Source organism: Mycteria americana, chromosome 6 (genome assembly GCF_035582795.1).
Source record: "Mycteria americana isolate JAX WOST 10 ecotype Jacksonville Zoo and Gardens chromosome 6, USCA_MyAme_1.0, whole genome shotgun sequence".
In the NCBI taxonomy this organism is placed as follows: domain Eukaryota; kingdom Metazoa; phylum Chordata; class Aves; order Ciconiiformes; family Ciconiidae; genus Mycteria; species Mycteria americana.
The window spans coordinates 18,181,660-18,208,669 of NC_134370.1; the positions used below are offsets into that span (position 1 = coordinate 18,181,660).

A 27,010-nucleotide genomic window follows, 5' to 3' on the forward strand; every position below is an offset into this window, starting at 1 on the left:
CAGCAGGGGCAAAGATTGCTTAGTCCTCTTTGTAAAATGAAACATTAAAAAAAAAAAAAAAGGAGGCTGGACATGTATACAGACAGAGATCAGCTAATTAGCTGAATTTAGAAGTGGAAAGCTCTGAAGCTGTGACTCACCTATCGCTATACACGTGACACTTTTATGCATATGGCCCCTATTGGGCCCTTAAAGGCAAAGCCAGCAGCATTGTCTCCTAGCTAGATTGACAGCCATGCCAGCAGAAGCTTAACCTCTGTGGAAGGTTTTCAGAGCTCCCTGTCTTCATTTGTTTATGTGACTTCTTCAATTAACCTTTTAGACCCAGGACTTGATTATTTTAACTGCAATTTCTGAAGGAAACTATCGTAGAAAGAAATAGTTGTTCAACAAGTAAAAGAATACTTTTCATACTAAGGCATAAGATGGCCTCACCTGAGAAATCCAAACAATTCTGGCCATAAGCTATAGAAAACACATTTCATTTGGGGTTTATAAGGTATGCAGATCTTTGGGTTTGGTTTTTTTTTTAAGATCTGGAGTTATTTATGTAAAATAACAGCAGATAGGAGATTTCCAGTAATTTCCAGAGTGTTTGTGTGGCTTCAAGTTTATAATGCCAGCTGTACGAATATTTAGGTTGCCTGGCTTTGCAGTTTTGTAGAGTTGTGTAGATACAATAAGCTCTTCCTTTAGTATATTATACCACCTAGATTCACTGATGACATTAACTACATTATTACCCACCAATCTAAATATATTTCATTGCTTTTGCCTTAAGAGATTTGTAGCAAAGCATTTGTATGATTGTGCATTTGGGTTTGTTTGTTGATTGGTTTTTTAATGACTACATTATGTTGCCTATACAATGTATGTTATACCATGTTTGTCATTGGAAAACATTATCTGAGGTATTCGACAAATCACAAATTACCACACACCATGAAAGAAATACAGTGGTTTTCTTTTTAACTTTTACCTGTTTTTCCCAGAGATAGAGTCACTGATCAATTTTTAGAGAGTTAGTATGTAGATGCTTATAAAACCAATCATCCTTCTCCTCTTACTACTTGCCAAATTGCTTTGGCGTAGATGCAGGGGAGGAGGGACAGGCACTTTAAAAATCAGCCTCCAGGGACTTTAAAACTGAATTAGTTTGGTATGATTTGTTTCTCATGAACAAGTTACCAATAACTTATCACTTTATTTTCCTCTAGGTGCTTTAAAAATAAAGTCTATTAATCATTCTAGCAATTTAGGAGATATTAAGTGCACCGATCTGAACTTCTCCCTTCCCTTCCTCCTATTATAAACATAGGTCTATTCTTTTTACAAGTGTTTGCCCTTTTCCAGGCCCCCAGGCCTCACCTCTCCTTCATGAGTTCAGAAGCCATTCCCATTGACTCCGACAGTTCCACCACACTGTAGGGAACTTTCAGTACTCTCATGGATCCAGATATGCTCAACTGATAAAGGTTTTCTTTCCTTTAACCTTTTCCATCCCAGTTCTCCCATACGATTTCTATCTTTTCTGATTATGATCTCAGTTGACTAGCACCATCAAGAACAACTGAAATCATTACAAGGCTAAGTGTTCAGAATTGTAGGACTAGATTTAACTGATGCAAGAAGCATCATGTTATGATTCAGAGTTTGTTTACTAAAAACTGAGTTTATGCTTTTCTGGCATACTTTTGCTTAGTATCAAAACTGTCATGTAACTATATCTGTAAAAAAAAGTCTTGCCTATATTTCTACTAATGGCATCAATCTGCCATTGCATACACAATGAGTTTGACTAGTGCTATCAGGGATGGCCCTGCATACAGTAGCTATGATAGTGACTGGGGTACCAGCTTCTTCAGTGGAGGTGTTCATAACAGAAGCTATCTTCTTCATAGTCAAACCATCCTGGTCACCTAATCTGACTTTCTGTTTAATCTAACCCCTCATTTAACAATTCTGTAATTTTTTATAATGCTTGATCCACTGAGTAATCCTGTTTTTCATTCTTTGTAAAATATGTTCTAAAAAAAGTTCAGAAAAATTGAGGGAAAGAAAAGAAGAAAGTGACACGCTGTTTTCTTCCAATCTTGAAGGAGCTGACAGAACTTGTGTTTGGTATCTTCTCCCCCACAGGTGGTATAATTATAAGTGATGCATAGGCAGGCAAGATGGGAGTTATGAATTTCAAACATTTCTTTATGTGGAAATTAGAATGTTTCATATTTCCTCTGTGGCTTGAAGTATGCAGAAACAGCACAACTGGAATGTATAATTTCTGATAAATGTTGGCCAAGTAGTAAGTATATTTGGATAAGGTACTGTAGCTTTTGTTCTCTTCCACTAGGACTGAAAAAATGTCACCGCTACTTAGGTGTCAGCATCCTGATGCAAAACACAGAGAAGGTGCTTCATACATCAGCACAATAAAGCAGGAAGGAATGCCAGTGCTTTCTAGTTAGAGCAGTTTAGAAAGTAGTGTTATATTTTCAGCTCAGTTAGCAAAACTGCACTTAAAAAGGACAGTTTTATTGGCACAGGCAAGAATAAAACTCTATGCTGTTATCACATTTTTCTACCTCTCTGACTGAGGTTTTAGAACAGTTTGCGATGCAGTTCTCTTAAAAGTCCATTCCTCAGTTGAATGGAATGAGTAAACAAAAGCAGCATACTTTTGCTTAGTATCAAAACTGTCATGTAACTATATCTGTAAAAAAAAGTCTTGCTTTCTATATTTCTATTTTTCTATATTTCTACTAATGGCATCAAATTAGGTTTAAGTTACAGAATTTAAATTGCTTGTACTATAACATTAGGATTATCACAAATTCTAGAATAGATTCATAGCATAGCATGCATTTCTTGCAGTAAGTCTGGTAAAGCCATTCCTGTTTAGCTTTTGTTTCAGGTTGTTTGCTAAAGCTTAGGATATCTCCCCAATACCTGTGAGCCAGACGGGTGTGTTTATTGAATGAGGTCCTTGTAGCAAAACCTGATCCTTTGTTCAGAAATAGGCTTCATTTTCCTACAATCATGTTTGGACCTGACCCTGTAACATTTTACCCTGGCAAATAAATGCAAAAAACTGAATGAGAGTATTTTTCATGAATACAGTAGAGGAGATAGAAAGTGGGATGCATAAACAGTATCCTAAAAGATCTGGGCAACAAATAAATATAATTTAATGTGAAGTATTTTCAAAGTGTTTTTATAGTACTGAGTCTAACCACAATAATGAATGAATAAATACATTTCACAAAAATACAGCTACTACCTATTTTAACAACCAGAAAGAGGTGGTTGCATATAAAACTGTACGTTGGAAGTTTTGTTAATACTTGTACTCTCCTGTCTACTGTACTAACAAAATCATCCTTTGGGGAAGCAGCTTCTCAGAAGTTCCTGTTTAATTTTCTCTTACCAGCAAAAGTTTTGGCACTTGCACTTTAAGTCATTCATCCTGTAGTTAAGTACTACATTTCTAAACCTTGGCATATTTTATGCATGTGTAGAAACTTCAAGTCTAAGTTGCCGTGGAATATTGCCATTGTTTGCATATGGGAAGCCATTACTGTCAGTAATAATTGTTGTGCACGGCCCTGTCACTGCCATTCTCCCCTGTCATGCCAAGATGTGAAATCAGCCTTAACAGGGAAAAAAAGTTCGGGCTTTTAAGAAAGAAAATTATTTGACCAGTCTTGGTGTTCTTAATCACCTTTATTCTACAAATGACAAATAGATGGTCAGTAAGTAACTTCATGTACTAAAGCACTAAATGCCCTTGTTCATTAAAGGATAAATGCATTACAAATTCATCATTATCATTACAGTCATAAGAGCTACCTGGACATTTTCTGAAACCAAAATACCTCATAGGATTACTTTTATCAGAAAGTCTCTCACATCTAAGATTAATTTCTCACCAAAAAGAGGCAATATAATTCTAGAGCAGCCAATAGCCAAACAGCTCAGGTAAACTTCCATTCCAATGCATATATATCTACTAATAAATAAATTTCCAGCTATCTAAATTGAGCACAGACAATTAAAATCTGTCACCCCAGAGCAGCCACCAGCCTGACAGTTAAAGGAGTTGTTTTCATGCAGGTTATTATTCAAATTCCCAATTGAGGACCATCACATCACCACTTAAATCTTCTTTAGTCCAAATTAGTAATCCAAATTTATAGGGTTTTTTCCTCACAATTGAATATTGCTACTGAGTTATTCCACTTTTACTTTCCAAAATCCCTTCCTGTGAAATATTCTTAACTCTCACTGAATTCTCAACTTGTTTACAGTTTTTGTAGAGTGGTGCCCCACCTGGAAAAATATTACAGCTGAAGCCTCAGCTGAGACTGCCAGGCTAATTACTGCCTAGGTCATTAAGCCTTATATAAAGCAGCAATTTTATATATGGATTCAGCAAAATACTTAAGAAATTCAGTTAAAGATAAGCATGTATTTTGGTAATTTTTGGACTCAGCTCAAATATTTTGTATTATTTAGGTATTGTCATAGCTAACAGTATTTTAACAAGCAAGTGTTATTCACAGGAATGTTAAATTCCTATCACAAGCAAAAATCTCACCAGTTCCAAGTTTTCCCCCAAAAACAAGCTCTATCTTGTCACTCCCATGTAGGAACTTCAAAGACTAAACCAGAAAAGACTGGAAAGGATTCGGAAGAACTTAAACGCTTATTTTCTAGGAACATCAGCATGTATAATGGCTTCTAACTAATACATTTTAAAAAATTTTTAGTTGTCATAGAGACCTATCTAATATATATCTAAATCAGACTCCAAGAGAGGCAGAAAGACCATTGCTGTCAACTGATGAATGTACACTGGCAAATAATTTTAAGCATTTCTTTCCCATGGTTCGACATAATCCAAGCCAAGATGTGCAAAGATTTCTTCCTCACTTCCAGCTTTGAGAAAGATCCTCTGTGAAAGAATTAAAAAAAAAAGAAAGTCAATAAGGATGTTAGAGGGAAATTACAATTGATGTTTTTTGCTGTTTAAAAGGAGTTAATTTTTGACAGTTCTACCCATTGTATCCTCTATAGAATACACTGTCTTCATCAGTGTGCTGACCTTGAAATGCGAAAACAAGCTAAAAAATAATTCTAATGCTGCTTGATGCTTTCAGTTCTAATGACTAGTTTACAACTCTTTGTTTTGATTTACTTTTTCAAGACTCTGTGCACAAGTATTAGGACTAGAAATCAAATAAAACCTACATTTCCCTTCCATGAGGGTCAATAGCTTGACTTTCTTAATAAAATCATCGTTTTCTAAATTAATATATTAATGTTCTCTATAAATGCATTTAAGCTGATTCAATGGTTACACTGGTTATGTATAGCCAAGCGTTAAAAGCATCAATGCTTTCCAAATTTCTAATACTTACAGAAGGCTTATCTTAAAAGTCAAAATACTCCATCTGGAAAAGCAAGCTGAAAATGAGGGATCAACAACTGCAATTGGCTTTTTAAACACACACACACTCCTAATTAATGTTTTACAGTAAAAATCAGTTTTGCTTTTTCATATCTGCACTTCTGATAACACAGGATAATTTTCTTGCACAGGAACCACCCACAAGCCCTACCTCCCCTAAGATCACTGATACAGTAAAGTACATAGCCTTATGCATTCTTTTCATCACTGAAGTACAATATTAATTTAAAAAGCTACTAAGGTAGATGAACATTGAAACAGTGAAACCTCACCATTTAGAGGAGTTTGGAAACAAGAAAGAACTCATTTCTGTTGAAAAAGAATACTTAATATTTCAGCAATTTCTGAATCATTTGAAGTTAAGTCTCAATCAGTGTTCAGCTCTGAACAATCTCAAATTCCAGTGTCATGAAAACTTCAGGGTTAAGGTTTCATAATCTTCTAGATTTACTTTCTACTGTAAAAGAGGAGAAGCTGCCTAGAGAACTACCCACTGATGAATTCCACTTAGTTGGGAAAATCTCTGACTTCCTAAACTATAAAGTTTAGGAACATTTGTGCCAGCACTTCTGCTTTCTCAGCTGCTAAGCACTGCCTCCAGGAGGGCTATGCTGTCCAGCATACCCATGGGAACGGGTCAGGAAGGGAAGTTCATAACAAGATCAGAGCAGGCTCATGGTATGGTGGAACAACTTCTGGCACCAGAGATTCACAACTTTTCCTTCTTTTTCCTCTGTGTTCTCTCCTTCTTGGTCTCCACTCCCTGATCTGGATGGTGCTTCCCTGTCTCTTACGCCCATTGAGATCACATAACTCAAGGGACTCAGAAAGCAGCAGGCAGGCAAATTACTGGAACAGGTAGATCCTGCCTCTGGTTACTGACACTTCACTCTTTCTCCTTTCAGCCCCTCTGTTACTTATCAGTCAGCAGAGAAGATCAACACTGGTAGGAAAGACTTGAGGATGCAGCTTGGCCAAGCCCTATGGCACCAGAGCATGTGAAGGCTACGTAACACTGTCTAAGCTGCTGCATCAACAGAAGGATAGCAGAAAGAACAATGAGCCAGAAAGAATAAGCAAAACTGCTGAGCCCAGGGCAGCCTCATGCTGCCCCTGAAATATGCTTGTGCATCATCAGTAAAATTCACCTCATCAGTTGGTACCCACTGGCTTATTGTTATTCTCCATCAGGCCCATTCTTTCCAGTGCCTGATCCATATCTCAGTCCTGTAAGGAGCCACAGTTTTGCCAAGGCATAATGAAGAACTGAACCCCTAAAGTGAAATGCAACATTATTTGTCAGCTGGACTCAAACTTTATCAGGGATTCAACCAAATCAGAAACCTGTTTCCATTTCATTGTAGGGGTATTTGAAATTTGAAGTTCTAAGTCCAGCACTACAGAAAAGACCCATCTTTCATTGATGCTGTTCAGCTCTAACAGCCAGAGCAGTCAAGCTGGCAGCTTTCCTAATAGCTATTTTTCAATGCTACAAAGTAGAATGAAAGCCAGTTTAACTGCGCTAGAAAGGTTATGAAGACTAAATTGAATGGTAGAAGTCAGACGCTCCTGAGTGAACAGAGCCAGAGGCCATCAGTGTTCCCTTGAGCTTGGGAGGACAGAAAGGAAGGAATACGAGGTTCTGAGGTTCTGATTCTGCTCTTCCAGAGTTCCCAACCAGCAAAGTAGGTATTTAAGAGCAGTTCTGGCTGATATCCTCTTCAATCCATCCAAAGTTACTAAGTCGTTTATCTTTCTTAGCAAATTATTGCTATACAGTGAAGTAATATGGAACATTTGCACTATTTCAATTGGAGACAGTTCATCTTTAATTAGACAAAAACAATCTTAATAGGCAGATAATTAGAGCAAATGGTAATTATGACAACATGAAATCATGTGTTCTGTGTTATTAATAAAAATATATTACAAAATCAGAAAGTAACTTTTAATATTTTATCTGTTTTTGTAATGTCCTGTATCAATATGTACAGTGCAGTCTTCACAAATAGTGCCTTGCCAAGCTCAGAAGTCACTTGCTTATCACATTAACTCTTTGGCATTTATATTCCCCAGATTTGCATTTGCAGAACTGTCATGTATCGATTGCACTTTACCCAAACCAAGTCTTTTGCACTGAGGTCAGTAGACATTGTATTAATCTCTACTATAAAGGCATTGATTTCAGGCAGTGATACATTCCATATGGATCAGAGATTTGTTACCAGAGTGCACAGTGAAAGTACTTAACAAGATATACAAAGTTGTTTTCACTTTCCCATAATTAATTCCACTTATATAAGACAATTTTCATATCCAAACACACCATATCAGAAATTTGAGGGAATAATTTGGCCCACTGCTTCAGGGACTTCTGTTTTTTAATCAAATCAGGACAAACATGGTATGCCTTTTTGCTTTGACACCTGTAGTGTAAAAACAGTCTCCAGTTTTCTAAGGGATTGTATCCTCCACCATGAAGTTCTCAGCATATGAGTATTTAGACTCTGGGACAGTGCCTCAGACAACTACAGAGTATTGCTGGAGTATGAAAAGCTGAAAACAAACACATATACATAATGAACTGACAGTTCAAAGTTGTGTCTGCAATACCAAAGATTGCTTACAAAGCATAGACAAGTAATATTCCTTTTACTTAGGAAGTTCAAATGTCAGACATGGAATAAAAGGAACCTACAAAAAACACTGACCAAGGAAAAATTGATCCTTTTTCATATAGACAGGACTAGAAAAAAAGGTAGAAAAGAAGATATTGAACACAATAAAAGGAAAGAAGACATTGATAACTGCCCATTGGGTAACAATACTGGGGATATTTTGTTCCTAGAGTATGTCCTGGGAGGACAGGATTTTAGGGATTGGGGGGGGTGGGGGTGTGTGTGTGTGTGGGGGGGGTGGTCTTTACTATTACTAAGAACAAGAGAGGGCAATCCATAGACGTACATTACTGCAAAAAAGTAAAACAAGAAAAAAAAGATCTTACACTTGTAGACAGATGTTATAGATACTCTTTAATAGAAGCTCTTCATATCTCTGGGACCCCAAATTGCATCCCATTTCTTTTGTTCTGTCACTTTATGTTTTTCTGCAAGCAAAACTCATTTCATCTGCTTGACAGGGAAAATTTCTAATACAAAGTATCTGACGCTGAATACCATTCTCGGTAGCTACAAGCCATGTTTCTAAATTAATCTCTAGCTGATATCTGCCAACTGCTTTAGCAATGTGTTATTAATGTTAATCATAACCTATGATTTTCTTCTTTGTCAATCTATGCAGAGCTTATACAGTCATGCAAATTTGATTATTGAATTCCATACGGTTCTTTCTTCCTTTTTGCTTTTCTTTTTGCTCAAGAGAAGTAATGAACTGCTTGCCCAGTTGCTAATATTTTTCAACTTTGTACTGATATTCAGCAGATCCAAGACATGCCCAATCAACATCAATCAAACTTACAAAAAACAATGCTCTGGAGCAGCTGGTATCACTCTGCTCTTATCCCACTTAATCAATTCTGTTATTTCAATGGATGTAAATATTACATTTGTGGTTGCAAACATGACTATTAACTACACCTAATGTAGAACAGCTGCCATCCAAATGTTTTCTTATGTGAACTGCTACCTCTTATTGTTCATTTTGGCATTAATGATCAATAATAGTTTTGATGAAAGAGAAGCAGAGAGTGAAGACACAGAGCTAGTACTGCTTGATGATATCCTAACTAGCACTGCCAAAGTTCAAACAGATGTTATACTACTATTGTCACTTGGTTTCATCTCACGTTTTAATATGACGAAGCCAACAAAACAAAACACTACTCAGTAAAGTAGAATTCTAATTTTAGTTATATAAATCAGCATTGGCCAACAGCACATTTCTTTTGGGGAGCAAATACTGATTTTACTGATTTCGTACATACATTATTTAAATAATTGGGAAAAGCTGAATGCCCTGGACAGTACCTCAGACCCCTTTTTTCTCTTCCATTTTGGAGTACCTCCATGTGTCTCTTTAACCTACTTCTTGAGTAGTTCAACATAATAGGTTGACCCTACACATCAAGATACAAAACCTTAAAATATGGTTAGCAATTTGTCCGGTAAACACGCAGAAGAAAAGATCCCAAGAAATCAGAGATTACTATAAATTGCTGTGCACAAATTCTTGATTTTCATAACACAAAGGATCTTGCTATTATATGAAAATTTAGGCCACTGAATATCCACTGTTCATGTATTAAGCAACCTGTACTTTCAGTGAGCCTAGATAAATTCTTTAGGCTGTTGAAATGAAACTATACTTCTTAGACACCCAGCCCACACTTGCCTCTACTGTGGCCATCCATCTTCCTTTCCACTGTTTGGTCAGGAAGGAAAAATACTGCAGTGATAGCAACCTCCTGACACTGCATTGAACAAAACAATACTTTGCTGAGGTTGCCCACTCAGGGGACATAGGAGCTGTTGCTCTGCCCACCACTGCTCTGCCAGCTTTCTATACACAAAGTTTCTGAAACCAAGTCTACTCATGCTCTCCATCAATATTAACTCAGCCTTCTTGAAAAGCACACATTTAATCAGATTCCAAGGAGACTGATATCCTACTTTTTATTACCAAATAGCTTGGTAATAATAGTGTGTTGCAAAATACTAAATTGAGTAATCTATTATAATTGAGTAATACTATAAATAACTCTCAGCCTGTCACTGTGGCATTTCATTACTATTTTCATCATCTCAAGATGAACTTAGGAAGTTAGTTTGAATACATGCACCTCAAAATAAAAGCCAGTAGGACCACATAGACAGTATCATTGGTGAAATTAGATTTAATGGTTCTGAACCAGCAGAATCTGCTGGAGAGCAAAGTACTCCAGGTTTACATGTACAACATATGTTCATGTGCAACCCACTGTTCTGAAGATGAGACACATGGTGAAAATTTGATTCATTTCTTTCTTTAAATCCTTATCACGCTTGATATTAGCTGAGAAACTGGAATTAACTATGAAGTTTCCTAGATGATTACTGGCCCAACTCTACTTTATACATTATTTGAGCATGTATTCTTGAATAAGACATAGCAAAATCGTGCCCTTTCAAAGACTAAAGAATTTCCTTCCATATCTCATTTTTCCTACTCTTTTCATAGAGCTGACTTTTATTTGCTCTACAGCTGTAATTCAGAAAGAATGCAGTCATACTCTGGTGGATTTTGTTATCCTTTGGAAAACTATGACATTGTGTAGGAGGCACCCTCCCTCCTTTTGCAAAAGACCCTGAAGGGCCATAATGATTAAGGTCTGTCTGGACTCCTTCTGACATACTGTTTCATCGAATAAATTAGGGGGGCGGGGGAGGAGTGGACGACGCAGAATATTGCCAACAGTATCTTGTTAACAAATTACAAAACTGTTTGATGCAACTTTGCTTCTAGACAAGTATCTGGGAATGTCATTAGCATATACATTTATTCTAACCTTTTCTTTGTATCCTGATGATGTTGCATACTTTAAAATGGCAAACTCTTACATAGGATAGTTAGGGATTTTCTCATTTAATGTTGGTCTTCTCTCACTAATTTTTATACGGTGTTTCACATGTGACATCTTTTCATATCAGTTTAATTACCTTAATATTTGCTTTCCTTTTTTAAATTATTAAAATGGAGAGATAATGGAAATATTATCATGTCTAACTTTGTAGTATTTCCAGTATACTGAATGATAAATACCAAGCAGTCTAAACCCCCATCACTTTACATGTCTGGAATTATTACAGTGGCAGTAAGCATGACAATGATAAATGAACAACAGAAAAGAAGAGGACTGTCATTTGCAAACTTGGAACTTAACTGTTCATTGTGCTTGGACAGAGTCCATTCTAAAAATAAGTTTTGTGGGTAAAATCGATTGTAGACAAATGACGGTAACAACAGGACTTGCTTAATCAACCATAGTAAAAGATATCATAATGCACCTTAAATTTATCTTACATATGTAATTGTCACTTTAGTGACATCTTCACATGTCGTCACTTAAGCCAAGTCAATTAAAGAGTTTTAATTAAAGACACTTGGGACTACTGCAGAGATGATGCTACTTACATTGCTTGCAATAGCTTTCAAGATGTGAAAGCACTTCTCTAGATATGAAAGGCCACTGCAGTCAGTGAAGCAGTGCACCATAACACCAAAGACCTACAATTTACAGAATACACTAGGATGACTTATTAAAGGTGCAAAGTTATTAAACTGCTCACATCCCTTTTTCTCTGATTCCATTTGCTCTAATAACATTTATACCCTGTAAAAAATATAAATAGCTGTTAATTAAATGAATAAAATGAGCTTACAGAAAGAATTGTGAAGGCAGAAACATAAGTAATCCATCAAGTAGCAGATACTTTCCACATGATTAGGAGTGGGAATGTGCACCTATGTTACCTGACCTGAGCGTTACCCTACCTGTTCTCTGCCACTGGCCCATTTTTGCTAGAACAAGTCTTGATGCACCAACACTGGACATAGGTCACACCAGTACTGCAGAAACTTTTAGGAAGATGCTACTTTTAATAAATCAGCCTTTTACAATGTATACTTTACAATGTAGGTATATATTTCAGTATTTTATGATTTATGATTTTCAGATTATATTGACCTAAACTCCTGCATACTGTGCTGAAGATATTCAGCTAACGAGGGAGTCTGATCGTTGCATCGAAAATGTCTGCACAATCATGTATCCACAAAACAGTACATTGAAGTCTTTTTGTTCTATCCTTTCCTGCAATCCTTGGATTGACTGCAGCTATCTTCTGTACTTGATGTTCATATTATACTGAGTTCAGAGCAAGATTCTGGCAATAAATGGGTATAGCATTAAATTATTTGTCATCTGTGAAAATGTCAGAAATAACAATAATTAGAAATAAAACAAACAAGTTGGAATAGGTGCACACAACTGTCACTTTTATGGGAGAATTTCTATAAATGCTAAAACAACCATTGGTGAATTTTTCCTAAAAAGGTAGCAGTAGTACATGAAATTGTTTCTTGATATATGATTATTAAATGTAATATGTGAAAATAGCCTCAAGCAGCTTCTTCTAACCCATGAAAGACTGAAGAGAAAAGAAATAAACAGACATTTCAAAGCTTGAACTAGTCACATTTTCATTTATTGTATGATCAGAATTGCAAGGAAAACAGTTTTGGGGCTTGCACTACAAAATTGTTTAAAAACAGAGATGAGATCTGCCTGCAAGGTAAGAAAAAAAGAAGGAACAAAGAGGCCAGAAAGCAAACAATATGTTATCTAAGTTGTTAAAATTTGGCAAAAAAAATTATTACATTAGAAAAGCATGCATCTTTCTGGCTCAATTTTATATGAAGAAGTTTGTATGATTCAATAATTCAATTCTGCTGCATGGATTTTGTCAACTGGAAGTTAAAAGTCCTTAGACACACACCTAGTGGTTTATATCAATATAATTCCAGTTGCTTCCTACTTTCAAGAGCTAAATATTAGTTCCTGTGACTGACAGTACACAAATTCAGTAAGAGGAGAAAAGTAAGTTCTCAGTGCAAAACTAAAAACAGTCCAATGTTACAGGCTTTTTCATTTGACCACCGTGCTGGTTTTGGCTGGGGTAGAGTTAATTTTCTTCATAGCAGCTAGTATGGGGCTATGTTTTGGATTTGTGCTGAAAACAGTGTTGATAACACAGGGATGTTTCCGTTACTGCTGAGCAGTGCTTACACAGAGTCAAGGCCTTTTCTGCTTCTCACCCCACCCCACCAGCGAGGAGGCTGGGGGTGCACAAGAAGCTGGGAGGGGACACAGCCGGGACAGCTGACCCCAACTGGCCAAAGGGCTATTCCATACCATATGGCGTCATGCTCAGCATATAAAGCTGGGGAAGAAGGAAGGGGAGGACATTCGGAGTGATGGCATTTGTCTTCCCAAGTAACCATTACACGTGATGAAGCCCTGCTTTCCTGGAGATGGCTGAACACCTGCCAGCCGATGGGAAGGAGTGAATTAATTCCTTGTTTTGCTTTGCTTGCGCGCGTGGCTTTTGCTTTACCTATTAAACTGTCTTCATCTCAACCCATGAGTTTTCTCACTTTTACCCTTCCAATTCTCTCCCCCATTCCACCGGAGGGGAGTGAGCAAGTGGCTGGGTGGTGCTTAGCTGCTGGCTGAGGTTAAACCATCACAACTACAGTGAGCTGCATGGATTTCTGGTGAACCTTAGCAAACAAGCCTTATGAAATCATGCAAGTTCACTGCTGCTTTTCACCTGGGAAGCCTGCTCTGCCTCACTAGCCTGAATATCTCCATTAGCCCACAATCAAAAGAAATCTTGAAAACACTGAGGTCACAGAAAAGTCAACCTCTGGCAAGGAAAGCATATTTTTCAAACAAAAAGTCGAGTTCCAAGGCCAACCACTGAATGCACTGAATGCAGATGTCTAGGAATTCTTGGATGTGACAAGTACAAGGACCACTGTCAAAGAACCTGAGTCAGGAAAGCCCAAGAGAAGACAAGACAGGGAGAACATATGTTCTGTTTCAGCTACGCACTTACATCTTCTCTCAGAAAGGTCACTCGGAAGAGAGATAATCAGATTATACAGACTGATTGATGAAAAATTATCCAAATTCACTTCATGGCACAACTAGTTGGACGTTCTATTTATTGACAATTAGGTTATTGCAAGTCCCAAAATAAACACTTTGAGTTGATTATATTCTTGATCCCCATCAACTTCAATTAGGAGTATCCTGGAATCATAAAGATGCAGATGCTAGTAACATTTTCTAAAAATAAGTAAAAAACAACGGAGGAGATAAGGACAAAAAGGAGGATGTCAGTAACAGCCTAGCAAAAGACAAAAAAAACAGGATGGAGAAGAGTGTTAATGATTGATTTGACAGGACCTCCTAATGGTGCCTCCTGTGCTAACACTTCTTACAATACTGAACCTGCTGATGAGCTTCTACAGTTCAGCACTTTAACAGGGAGAATGAGCGCAACACATACAAAAAGTCAGGGAGGTAAAACTGAAGAAAACAGTGAAAAGAAATTTTCAGTTGAATTTTAGTTCAGACATTTCTGAATTGTTTTTTCAGGTAGATGTTAACTTAGACTAAAATCTCTAATAAAATGACTCAGAACATTTTACTCCAACCAAATTTCCAGAACAACACAACAAATTTACTCCAACCACCAGCCAGCCAAAAAGCAAGAATGAAAGGGTGCCTAGAACAGAAAGTAATGGAAAGAGAAGGTGGGGGAAAAGCAATAGTCTAGATAAACTTCTTTGGGTCTTAATAAAGCCCTGCAGCAGGTTGAATAAAAAACATTAACCTGTTTTTATTTTATCTTAAGGTATTTCTGAGAGAGTGGGTTTCTGAGAGGAAGGTGCCTGCAAAGCGACTCAGCAAAAATAGCAGCTGCAAGGGAGGGTGAGGAAGGATGTTGCAAATTTTAGGTGTTTCAATCACTTACTGTTCAAAACTTGTTTACTTGCAAAAAGATATTTCCACCTTCCCCATTATCAAAAGCAATCACTTTCTGGAGTGATTTCTTGCAGACAGAGCTTGTGCATTAGCTCAGCCAGCTAATAGTTCTGAAGGGTACAAGCCACAAGCTTTGAAGAAACCTATGAGAAAATGCATGATAACTCTCCATAGCAGTAGAAAGGAACAGATTTCAAAGAAAAGAAGCATTTTGCTGAAGTTATTACCATGTGCTTGTGTCTATATTTGAATTTACTAACCTAAAGACAAGCAACATTACCTGATTGGCATGATTTATAATAATACAAGAGATGTGAGTGAAAGCTAGCCTCTCTCAAGCATATTTCTTTAAAATCTTCCCTGAATATCTATCCCTCCATGCTATTTTCTACCCTTACCATGTAGAATTTGAGTCATTGAGTATCACCCTAACCAAGACGGCAGGCTGTGATTTTATTTTATATGCTATATGTCAAAAAGGAATACACATGGTAGTATATAGAGATTTTTACTAAAATAACTAACAGGAGCCCAGTGCTGCCATCAACACTTAAAAATTATTGACTTCAGTAGCAGAATTTGGCGATATGAATGTTTACCCCCAGGGACTATAATGCTGTTTTCTTTCAACAGCTGGATGTGTGCCCCCCCCAATCCATGTATTTATGGCCACCGATAAACGGGTGCAGCCCCTGCACTAAGATTTCCATCGGTCATTCAGGCCTGTCATGTTCTGCCATGCAGCCTACCTTCAGCATTGCACCAGCTCCACTCCCTCTTTACTAGTTGTAACGACCAAGATGAAGGCATACTGTGCAAACACTGATCGGGAAGCCAGCTATTTTATCTTCCTTCTCTATGCTACTGTTAACTTTAAAAGAATGAATGTTGTACATCTTTGGTGGAAAACATAAATCTGCTCAGAGCTTCAGTGTAGCAAATAGCTTTGCAATTTTACACCAGAATTGTGTAAAGCAACTGTAGAGAAGATCCATAAATTCCTGCAGTACGCTGAACGCTATGAGGTTGAGTGCCTTCAATCTACAATGAAAGTATGGGAATACAATGTAACATCAATCCATAAAATGGTGGCTACTTCTCTGAAATCATTAGCTGACTCATTAGGGTAGACAGAGTGCTAACAAGAATCGCTGTAATCAGTAACTTTCACAGCAAGCTAAATGATTTTATGGAGAGGGAGAGGAGGGAACAGAGAAAGGAAAAAAAAAATTCTAAGTAAAGCAATTTCCAGATAAAAATGCATACAATCCTGTCATTATATAAGAGGTTTCAAATAATTGTATTCAATTATTATCTTGAGTAGAATGAACACTGTCCGAAAGTAACATGGAAAATGAAACTTCTCCATGGTCCTGGTATTGCTGCTAGCCAGCCTGAGAGGGACAGTATTTTATCCTATCACTAGTCAGTGAGACAACTTTTTCAGAATAAGACACTGCTTGATGAAAAAACATGACAGAATCAAGCCCTAAGGAACTGTGTAGTAATTACCCATTAGTATATTTTACTCTGAGTAGTATTTATCTTCATTATGGTCAACACACATTTTTTATATTTTGTGGATTGCTATGTTATCTGAGCATCCATCTTCTAGTACTTTCCTAAACAACACAACTAACAACTTTCAGGTGTTTTTCCTTCCTTGTTTTTCCCAATCTTTTCTTGTTTGGTTTTTTGGAGAGGTTTTGTTTTAAGACTGGTGATTTTTGCTTTGCCTGTAATTAGACATTTTGCTAAATATTTATGCTATGTTTATGAAAGAGACTATCAACAGTACAAACAATTTCATGATAATTGTAGAACATAAATGCTGAAGTACTAATTGTGCTAGAAATGTGAAGTATTTCACCAAGTTCAATAACAATATTCCACAGCACTGTGTAGACACTGTGCATTTTCCCTTTGATGGTACCATAACGGTTTTCAGTAGCAAATAACCTGAAGTGCCTCTGACATTATATTATCTCCAAATGTAATTTTCATGTTTAACTGGTATTTTCTGTAGTAATATTCACATCACCCTGCCTGCTTTAAAATAAAAACTAATCTGCTCCTAATCCAGCTACAAATAAGATGATAAATAAATCAGAGAGAAAAAAATGACTCTTTGAAATGACATTATAACAAACCATGATTGAAAAAGCAGTATTACAAGCATTACCCATTGACTCAATACCCTCAGGCAAAATCATGTGTAATGGTATTGATGCAAAATAGTGCAGTGGAATTTATTCTAATAATTCTGGGCATGAATAATTTTTGAAGGTAATAGAAGCCAGAATCATAAATTCTCATTTCATTTTACCACTGGACATGTCCTGTGCTTTTAATCAGAAATACCATACTTGAATATTTCTCTTACAACTATTCTCTAACTCTAGTTATAGGTTTATTCATATTAAATTTCTGAACAATAAAAAGTAGATTCACTGAGTAAAATAGAATAATCAGGCTAACATTAGGATATTCTAGGCAGATATCCTATTAACTATTTCATAACATAGAGTAACAAAATGTCTTCAGGCTTTCTACATGCAAAGTACTTACTCCAAGTAGCTTTGATGAAGGAGAAAGAAAAAGACCAGTGCTGAAGAGCTGACACTTTGAAAAATAAAATATTAAAAAACATTAATATTATCTGTTGACTTAACTGAATGAGCACTTTTTTATTTGCTAGAATGTAGTTCGTAAACAAGACCATGCTGTGCAAAAAATGGAACTACTCTGTTTAAAATGACAGATGTGTGGTTACTTTGTTGCAAAACACTATGTAGTTATGCATCCAATCTCCCATTACAATTTTAATAATTAAAAATGTTCCACAGTAAATAGAGTATAGTACATTACCATCCAAGAATATGTTTTCAGTTTTGGGCACACAAAGTGAAAAGAAACTTGGAACTTCCTATCTGACAACCCAGGCAAAAACTTTAACATGTTAAACAGCACATTGTTGTAAACAAAAACAGAGCAAAAACTTACTGTCCCCTGTAGTTCTCCGACAATCTGTGTCCTATCACAAAGTCCCTAAAAAGATTAACAGGGATTACTTCCTTTTCCACTTTAGCTATACTTCTGTTTTACTTTATGTTATTTACAGTAGCTTTAGCTTGTCAAATACTGTTAAGCTGTTTTATTGTATTTTGCTTTATAAAGCTTCATATGAATGAATGAAACAAGAAATTACAGAATCCTGGATTTTATGAAACACAGTTGAGTGTAATTCATGTGGGATTATTAGAAACAAACCACTTCAAAATAACATTATTGAGATTGCAAAATCAAAGACTTGCAATTTAAGAAAACCCAGAATATGGTTGATTGTATGTTAACCTTAATTCAGTTTTCTTACGTATAGGCATAGAGACTTCTTTTTCTTCAAAGAAATACTGCTTCCTTCAATTCCTGTAACATACTTAGGCTTCCTTCACTAAGCAGGAAATATACTGTGCCACAGGGCTAACAAATACTTGCTGACAGTACTGACAACTATCTTGGGTTGCAGGCCAATGTAGGATCAATCAGTCTTAGCAAGTTGAGCTTTTACAATCTGTATCTGTTCTAGCCCCCTCTCTTCCCTACTTCCCTATACTGAATTGAAGCCTGGATCTCTCCCCTCAGATTTCTAATGCAACTTCAGGCTCCGCTCATGCCATATCCAAAGTGAGATAAACACGGTTTACTCAGTTATTTGGGGCAATTGAAAGTTTACCCATTTCTTGTTGCCAGCTTAGAGCATTAGCCTAATGAATTTAATTTATTTTTTAGTCCATCAAACTTCCACTCATATCTCTCCCCAGTCATTGTTTTTCAATGCCCCTTTTCAGATCAGTCTCTTCAACCAACCCAGATTCTTTTCCACAATGCAACTGCTAATCAAATATACCCTTTCTATTCCCCGTTGCTTTGTCAAGCCACTCTGCACTTCCTTATCAAATCTGTACATCCACAGACTTCCCATTCTCAGTCCCACTCCATACCCCATTTTCCTCTCTGGCTCTTGGCTCTTTCCTTTTCCAGCTTCCTCTCTACCTAGCTTCTTCTCAATCAATTTCTTTTTTCTTTTAACAGAAAATCTGAGACTATGTTACCTGCCCCACATTCAATAACTTACCCAAGCATACTGATTAAATAATTGAATTAAAACACTTGAAAATGGTTGGTACTGCCCTAGAAATTAAAATGAATAAAAAAGTACAGTCAAAATATTTTGGATCTGCACCTATTTATGCATTTTGAGAGTTCTCTCTTTTCATTAGCAATGCAGGTTTCACGGAACTGTTCAGAAAACACACCGAGCGAAGGAAACAATTAGGTACATTTATCTTTGTGTTAGATGTACAGCTTGCTATTACAAAGGGATTAAATTTACCTAAATATATACATGAATTCTATGCAGACTTTGTAAAAATGAACTACATATGCGATATGTGAAATATTTAAACTGCTAAGAGAACACTGGAGAAAAGCACACTTTGAAAGAAAATGCACAATCATTTTTTAATTTACCAAGAGGTAAGAAAAGTAGATTATTTTAATTCTTAATTTTTAAAAATAGACCAGGTGCAAAAAGAACAAATCCCCCAAATCACATGCAATTTCCACTTTCCTGAGAGTGAGAGAGAAGAATTGGAATATAAATTCTTTTGTGCATCTGTTTACAATGACTCAGTGTTTAATTGTAGTAATAATCACATTGGAAATCAATATTATAAACTTTGGATCTTTATGTTTACTTTAGTTTTAATCCAGTCATTATTGCAGACATCTAAAGCAAACTCTGCAGCTGCAGCATGTTTAATTCATCAAGATCTTTTCAAGGCTGACTGTCTCACTGTTATAACTTCATAGTTTTAGAGCAGCATCTGCCAAAATAAGACTATAACATCCAACTTTTAAAGAATCATAAAAAATCTCTCTTTAACTGTGCAAGTAAACTTCTGCAGGCAACTTCTTTCAGTGAAAGGTGGTGTGGAGTCTGAATATTACACTCCACAAACACGTGTGAATATCACACATCTTTATGTAATAAAATGAGGGTATAGAATCATAGCCAGCTCTTCTTCCCAGCGATAACATGTTTTTGAGAAAAAACGTATTGGGTAGTGACAGAAAAGAATCAATGCTTGGAAAACAAAGCTGGCCTTTTATTAGGAGACCTGTTTACAAAGTTCTGGGAAGTGCAGGTAACAACCCAGCCATCTGCAATCAGTCTGGCTTCCTCAGAGTTGTTTCCATCCTGTAAGCCAAGCCACCACGCAAACATAACTTCTCCAACCAACGTGGTCACTGTCAGGTAAGACTTCAAAATAAAAGTTATTGGCTAAGTGGCATGCCAGCAACATGGACTTAGATGCAGCCAGAGAAAAAATCTGAATATCATGCATGGGGGAGGCTAGAAGGTCAAGTATGTTGCCAGGCATGACTGGACGGGCTGCCTGCTGCAAACACTGTGGTTGTCTGTGAGGCAACTACTTGGGCAAAAGGTGGGTAGCAGCAGAACTCAGCAAACTTACATACACCCTTGAGCCAGCTCATCAAAGCATTACAGTCATATAATAGTCATTTACCTGGGCTGCAAGCACACCTTCATTTGGCTTTACAGATATATGCAAAGGCAGGGCAAGCCCTGCCTAAAGAGCCAGTTAAGGATTTTCCTAAACAGAAATTATTTCTGCAGGCACGTGATTAAAGACTGTGCAATAGCGATCTTCACAGTGTGGAAGAAATCCCAGGATAAATTTTCCCCTTTCATGCTTATACTGGTTTCCCAAGGAAAACTAAATATTCTCTTAAAAAAAAGTTGGGAGCACAGGGTTTTACTATTTTCATTGTAACTGTACAGCACTTAATGTTTTGCAAAGCTGGGTCCCACTATGAAGTTTTCAGAGCATCTTGTGAATTTACTATTCAGAGCAGTTATATAAACTGCCTCTCTTGCTATTCAACAACTAAATAACATTTAATGGCATTCAAATTCACACAATGGTTTTTAAATGCAAAATTGTCATCAACCATATACAGTCTTCTGCAAAGAGATTCGTATTTTTTCCAGTATTTCTTTAACAATAGAAAACATTAAGGCAGCTATTTCCCCACTTAAATTTTCATAGGACATAAAACTAATAACTGCTTTCTGCTCCAATGACGCTTCAAAATAACATTGAGCTTGTGACCCTCCTCTTACAAAAACCCAAGAACCCACAATGTTAGTGCAAGAACATTCATATGCAAATAATTTAATCAATCTATTATACCCTAGGAACCCCAGCTATTCTTTTACAAAAAAGTAATGCTAATTATTTACATGACTTCATTTTGCTGCCTTGAACTGCATAAATTAATAATTGGACTTAAAAGTGATTTTCTGGAATATTATTGTGAAAATATATGGGTTTATATAAGATAAAAATCTAAATCTACAAGACAAATCCAACCCTCAGATCCTACGACCAGCTTGAGGATCCCCACTGGGTAGTGGTGTGATAAAGGTGCAGGAAAAAGACACTTTCTACATGGCCGTGATCCAGCCATGAAGCTGTTCCGCATGCCATCCCTAGCAATCTCCCGCCACAAAACAGGAATAGAGAAAAGTACCTGCAGCAGCTTAATGCATCTAGCCCATGCTCTCTTATGTACTCAAAAGTTAATGATTTGAGGAAATATATCATTCAGAACTTCTGGCATGGAGCAGTTGAAACTAGTTCCTGTTTTATGCAGAGTCTTCTCCTGTGAAATGGGAAATTATTACAGCTCAGATGCTGAATACAGCAGACTTCTGCCAGGCTCTTCAGCTCTGAGTAACTGCTGAACAGCAAACGGCATCAAGAACAGTGAATATACCTTCAATGAAAGGAAAGAACAATAGGGAATCCCACCACAGCTGAAACTGTGTGAAGTACAGTGGGGAAGTTTTAAACATCCTTCTCCACTGTAGCTACAAGGAATGGTTTCCAAATAGTTACCAAAATGTGAAAACAACCAAAAAGCAGCTTATTTTCTGACAGTATGGGTTCTGAAGCATTTGGTAATGGTACTAGTTTGAAATTAATTCAGATAAGGGAGTTTAGTTAGGAAGTAATAGTAAAAAAGGTTGATAAATCCGGCATTTTAAAAACTCAAATTCATCCATGGTATAAGTGGTAGGGCTGGGCTTTGCATAGCACAGTAGATTCTTCAGAAGCATCTTCTGTACTTAAGTTCGGGACATCCTCACACCAAGCTCTACAGAGAAACACGATAAATGGATGCTGCTGGCTGAGAACCACTGGAATGCAACTTCCTAAGATTCCCAGAGAAAAGACAGTTCTAGGGAACAATATTTCTACTTGAACACATGTACAGTCACACAAACATAATATCCCATTGCCTTGTGAACAGGTCTATTCAGAAAAACACTAATGAATTTTGTTTTGTTGAAATTTTCCTACTCACTTAAACCTGGGTGTTCCATAAAAATGATGTAATTATCCAAATATTGCCCTGAAAAATAATAATCCAATAGAATCTAGTTTACCAGGCTCTTTTAAAAATCTAAGCCTATTTGAGCTCCTGCCAGCTTGCCTACCTTCTCAACAACTTGCTTGACAGGCTACTGGGAGCCTGAGTTCAAATAAGTAATTTTAATTACATCAGAGCCAGGGTCTCCAGGGCTTATTGGCTCCACAAGCCTGGAGCAGCCAGCCAAGCCGAGTGCCTCAGAGCTTGCAGGACCAAGAACTGTCTGAGCTTTGGGGGTTTGGAACGGTCTGATCTGTGGATTGTTTCCAAAGCTGAGATTCAAAAAGCACTGCCCTTTGCAGAAAGTGTCAACATTTTGACTTTCCCTCTGATTAAGAGAACAAGCAAATTTTGAATGATCAAAATTCTTCATTAAACATTTGTTCTTTCTCCCAGTTATAGGGAAAGGCAAAACACTGAGTGATCAAAATCCTTCATTAAACTGAACTAGTTTTGGCCACAATGGTTAACTACTTATCCTTACTGTACCTTTGCATTGTGGAATTAGGTTTTACTGTTGGGACGTGAGATCAAGGAAGGTTAAATGACTTGCTTAAAACTACAGAGAAAATTTGGCTACAGTGGGACCCAAGTTGCAAGCTAATAGTCAAACCTCTGGACCATCATCCTTCCTCAGGCTATATTACAACAATGTGTGTGATCTCTTCAGTTCACACAATCGTCACTTCATTCCAAATGTCAAAATGCTTTCTTCCTTCTCACGTTGCCTTTTCACAAGCCAAATCAGGATTAAAAGAGGAATCAGAAAACATTCAGAGAAGATGAAAACCTAAAAGTTGTTTGAGTATGCACTCCGATGTCACATGGAACAGGTACACGATCCTTTGGCTGACTGTAATCACATCTGTCCACCAGCCTGACACGATGCCCTGTTACAAAGTGATACAAGAAAAGACATATGTACTAGGCAAGAACAGACCTACTGCAGAGTAAGAAAAGGCACAAATAGAGTAGGTCATCTCCAGACATTATCTCCAGTCTGCATACGAATGCCTTGCACACGTTAACAGCTGCTCTAGATTGTTTTCTCTGTTGATCCAAAATACCAGTAGTATGTGCAAAATTTTACACATAACTTTCAGAGTGATTTGGCTGTGCACTTAAGACATTTCCAAGTTCAGAGCTTGGACAGTGCACAACCCTGAAGAATCAAACTGATAAAACATCACATTATTTTCAGCCTGCTCATTCACCCTTTCCTTTAAACGCTAATGGTTGTCTAGGCTGTGTTTCCTCAATGGGAATGGAAGTTTGTGGGACAACTGTCTTCACAATCATCAATGTAAACACTTCAGATACCTGTGACAGGCATAGTGTCTTAACAACCATGTACATCAGGTTTTTTGGAAGCTGAAGAAGGACCTTTTATATCTAGTGAGAACCAGAGGGAGTAGAGAGAGCTTCAACCAGCCAGACTGCAGCAAATCTACAGCTGTTTATAACAAAGATTGGGTATCTGAATTGGATCTTCAAATGGATGAGCCATAAGGAAGAACAGGATCACAACAGTCTGGTATTTATGAACTGCAAGCTGCAACCTCAGATAACATCCAGGGACACAGAGTCAGACAAAAAAAAAGGAATCCAACATATTTATGCTCCTGTGGAATTTTAAGAGTAACAAGAAACAAAAAGGTTTAGCAGCAATGCCAAAGAACAGCTAACAGCAAATGTCAGAATAACAGAAGTTAAAACAAAATCAGCTGAAATTAAAACCACAGCTTTTCTTGATAATGAAATTTTTGGAACTTGAATTTCATTTTAGTGCTTATAGCCTGGAGGCTAAGCTATATTTAAAACTGGTTAATTTCAATTTCAGCAGAAAGACATAGCTTATGTCTTCCAGAGCTACAGCAGCTCTCTAAGTAACTCACAAGGGCCTATTGGATCCTTTCGATACTGGGGTAAGGGAAGTAACTTCTTAAACTGACATTTTACACCACTAAGTTGTAGCCACCCTTTTTACAGTCATTCCCTGGATTTTGAAGTGGTCTTAATAGTACCCAGGAGAAAGCAGGCAGCAACACTGGAGTCTACAAAAGTGAATGAAATGATGTCAAATTAAGAAGAAATGGAGACTTGGAGGAGATTAATCATACAGACAAAGTAAAGGCATGACAGATAATAAGACAGTACATTTATGGTGGAGCAAACTTCAAAGTTAACGATGATGCTGAGTTTATAAGCCGACTGGACCGTCGCATTTCGTATTCTGGAGAACGAGGAAGTTTTTCCTTAAGTAATATTCTTACTGAAGAAAAGCACACACTTGAGTCTGAGAGCCATTTCATGGGAGAACAGTCATTCGACATTTAGTCTTACCCGCCCTCTTGGTGAAGAATGCAAAAATCCAATGTCATAGAGTCCAGCTTCAGACACTCTGCAGTGCCCTTCTGCATGACAAGGATGCTCTACTCTAGCTAACAGCACCAGAGTTTGGTAAAGGAGCAACCAACAACCTTTACTGTTCCTGAATGTTATTCCAGGTTGCTGACACTGTAAAAGGGGAGAAGCACTCATACTTCAAGGACAGCTACTCCTTTAAGAATAGAAAGCCTGTGGTTTGCCAGCCACTTTAAAAATCACTTTTAAAATAATAAAACATTAAAGTGAAAGTAAATCACATATTTATTGCATTCTCATGCAAGCAGATGATAGTTATTCAGCTTAAAGACAGGTGTTCAAGAATAAAACAAGGTTTAGAGCTGTATCTTCATTAGTTAGATCCACTAGATCTCTCTCCATTTCACCCAGTTAAAGAGCTGTCACAATGTTGTCAAAACTTGCTAATGATTGCCCTAGTACATCACAAACTTAATAATTGCAAAGAAAGTGCCCTTCAAATCTCAGTATGTGGCAAAATCTCAGTATGTGGCAAACTGTATGTATACATGCAGACTAAAAACTGCAGTTCAGACCATGTTACATAAATACATAAAGAGGTAAGTGCTTACACTCATTAGCTCCTGATTAAGTCTAGACACAATGCATGTTGTAACCAAAAATTCTTTATAGTGGGTTAAGGGATAAATGACCCCCAATCCAACATGGAGGGGCTTAAAAACAACCAGTGCTGCCATGGTTTCCAGCTTAAAGACCTTAATTTTTCTAAGGAAGAGCCTTTTGTTCAGGTGACCTGACTTACGGTTCACACAGAAAAATGAAATTCCTTTTTGCAAAAGCACTTCTACTTTACTTAGAGAACATATTGTTCATTCATGAATCAGGAAAGTTTTGCAGTGAGAATTTATTGACCTGGTTCATAGATGTGTCGTGCCATTTGTAGCCAGTGCAACAGCAATAATAATATTGTAAGACACAGGGAATATACAATTTCTCTTTCTTCCTGATGGCTGGTCAACAAACTCCTTCATTCTATACGTATGGGAATCATTGTAAGGTTTGATCTCCAGTTGACGTAAATCACAGAAACTTCATACTTCAAGTTGATATATACAAGTGCTGATTTCCATAGCTTTAGGACACAGTTCTAAAGAGGCACAGATTTGAACATCCACTCATCTTTTTATGAAAAAGAGGCTGACAGATAATTGGTAGTAACTTTTCAATTTTTCTTATGTCAATTTTCCTACCAAAGGAAGATCTACAAAATGCCCTTTTTATTACAGAACTGAAAAAAATCATTAGTTTGATAGCTGCACACTGTCTTCCAAAACCCACAAATATATGAAAAAGATTCACACTAGGAAAAAAAAAAAAAAATCAAGGCTGAGGAATAATTTCACAGTGTAACTTTGTAACGAGTCCCTGGAGGAAATACCTGTTCCGTTTGTTCCCCTCTGCAAAGCTATATAATTGATTCTTAACTTCTGTGTTAATGCTCCCTATTCCTGTCAGAATCCCTTTGGAAATACATTAAAGTAACCAGGACTCTCTCCTGATGCAACCCCTTGAACACTGGAATCTGGGATTCTCTGACACGCATCACATTTCAGGCAGTGGGCCACAGTGGAAGCTTCAGTGCCAAAGGGCTGATAAATATTAATATAGAAGAATAATGTATACCAAGTTATATATTGGAATGTAAAGCAAACCAGGAAACCGTTGTCTTTTATAATGAAAGACAGTGTCTTACAAGCACCAGTTACATTCCATTAAAAAAAAAAAAAAAATCAAAGTATATTTGCTATAGCATGGTTTATTAACTTCTTATACCAGCTTGCAAAATTTTAAATGACGACAGACAAGTGTTTTCAAAGAAAGGATTTGGTCATCATCAGGATTGAGAATTAGTTTGACTCTCCCTGACCTTTCTATCCCTTTTGCTGTACACACACACACACAGACTAATAAAAGAAGAAGAATGAAGCAGCAAGGATTTGGCCCAGCTCCTGAATTATACCCCAGTGACTGTTACAGAGTTGTGCATGAAAGTTTGTCTGCCTGGACAGAGCCAGTGACATCAGGTAACCTCTCTTCAGCAAACAAGG

General features: G+C 37.1%; 1 protein-coding gene across 1 annotated transcript in view; it reads right to left on the reverse strand.

Annotated features, from left to right (window-relative positions):
* Window positions 1–4,864: 4,864 nt before the first annotated feature.
* DNTT (DNA nucleotidylexotransferase) overlaps window positions 4,865–27,010 on the reverse strand; it is a 97,008-nt gene continuing 74,862 nt past the window's right edge. The window contains exon 11 of the mRNA XM_075504091.1: window positions 4,865–4,951. Within this exon, the coding sequence (XP_075360206.1) occupies window positions 4,865–4,951 (87 nt within the window). The remainder of the gene's footprint in view (window positions 4,952–27,010) is intronic.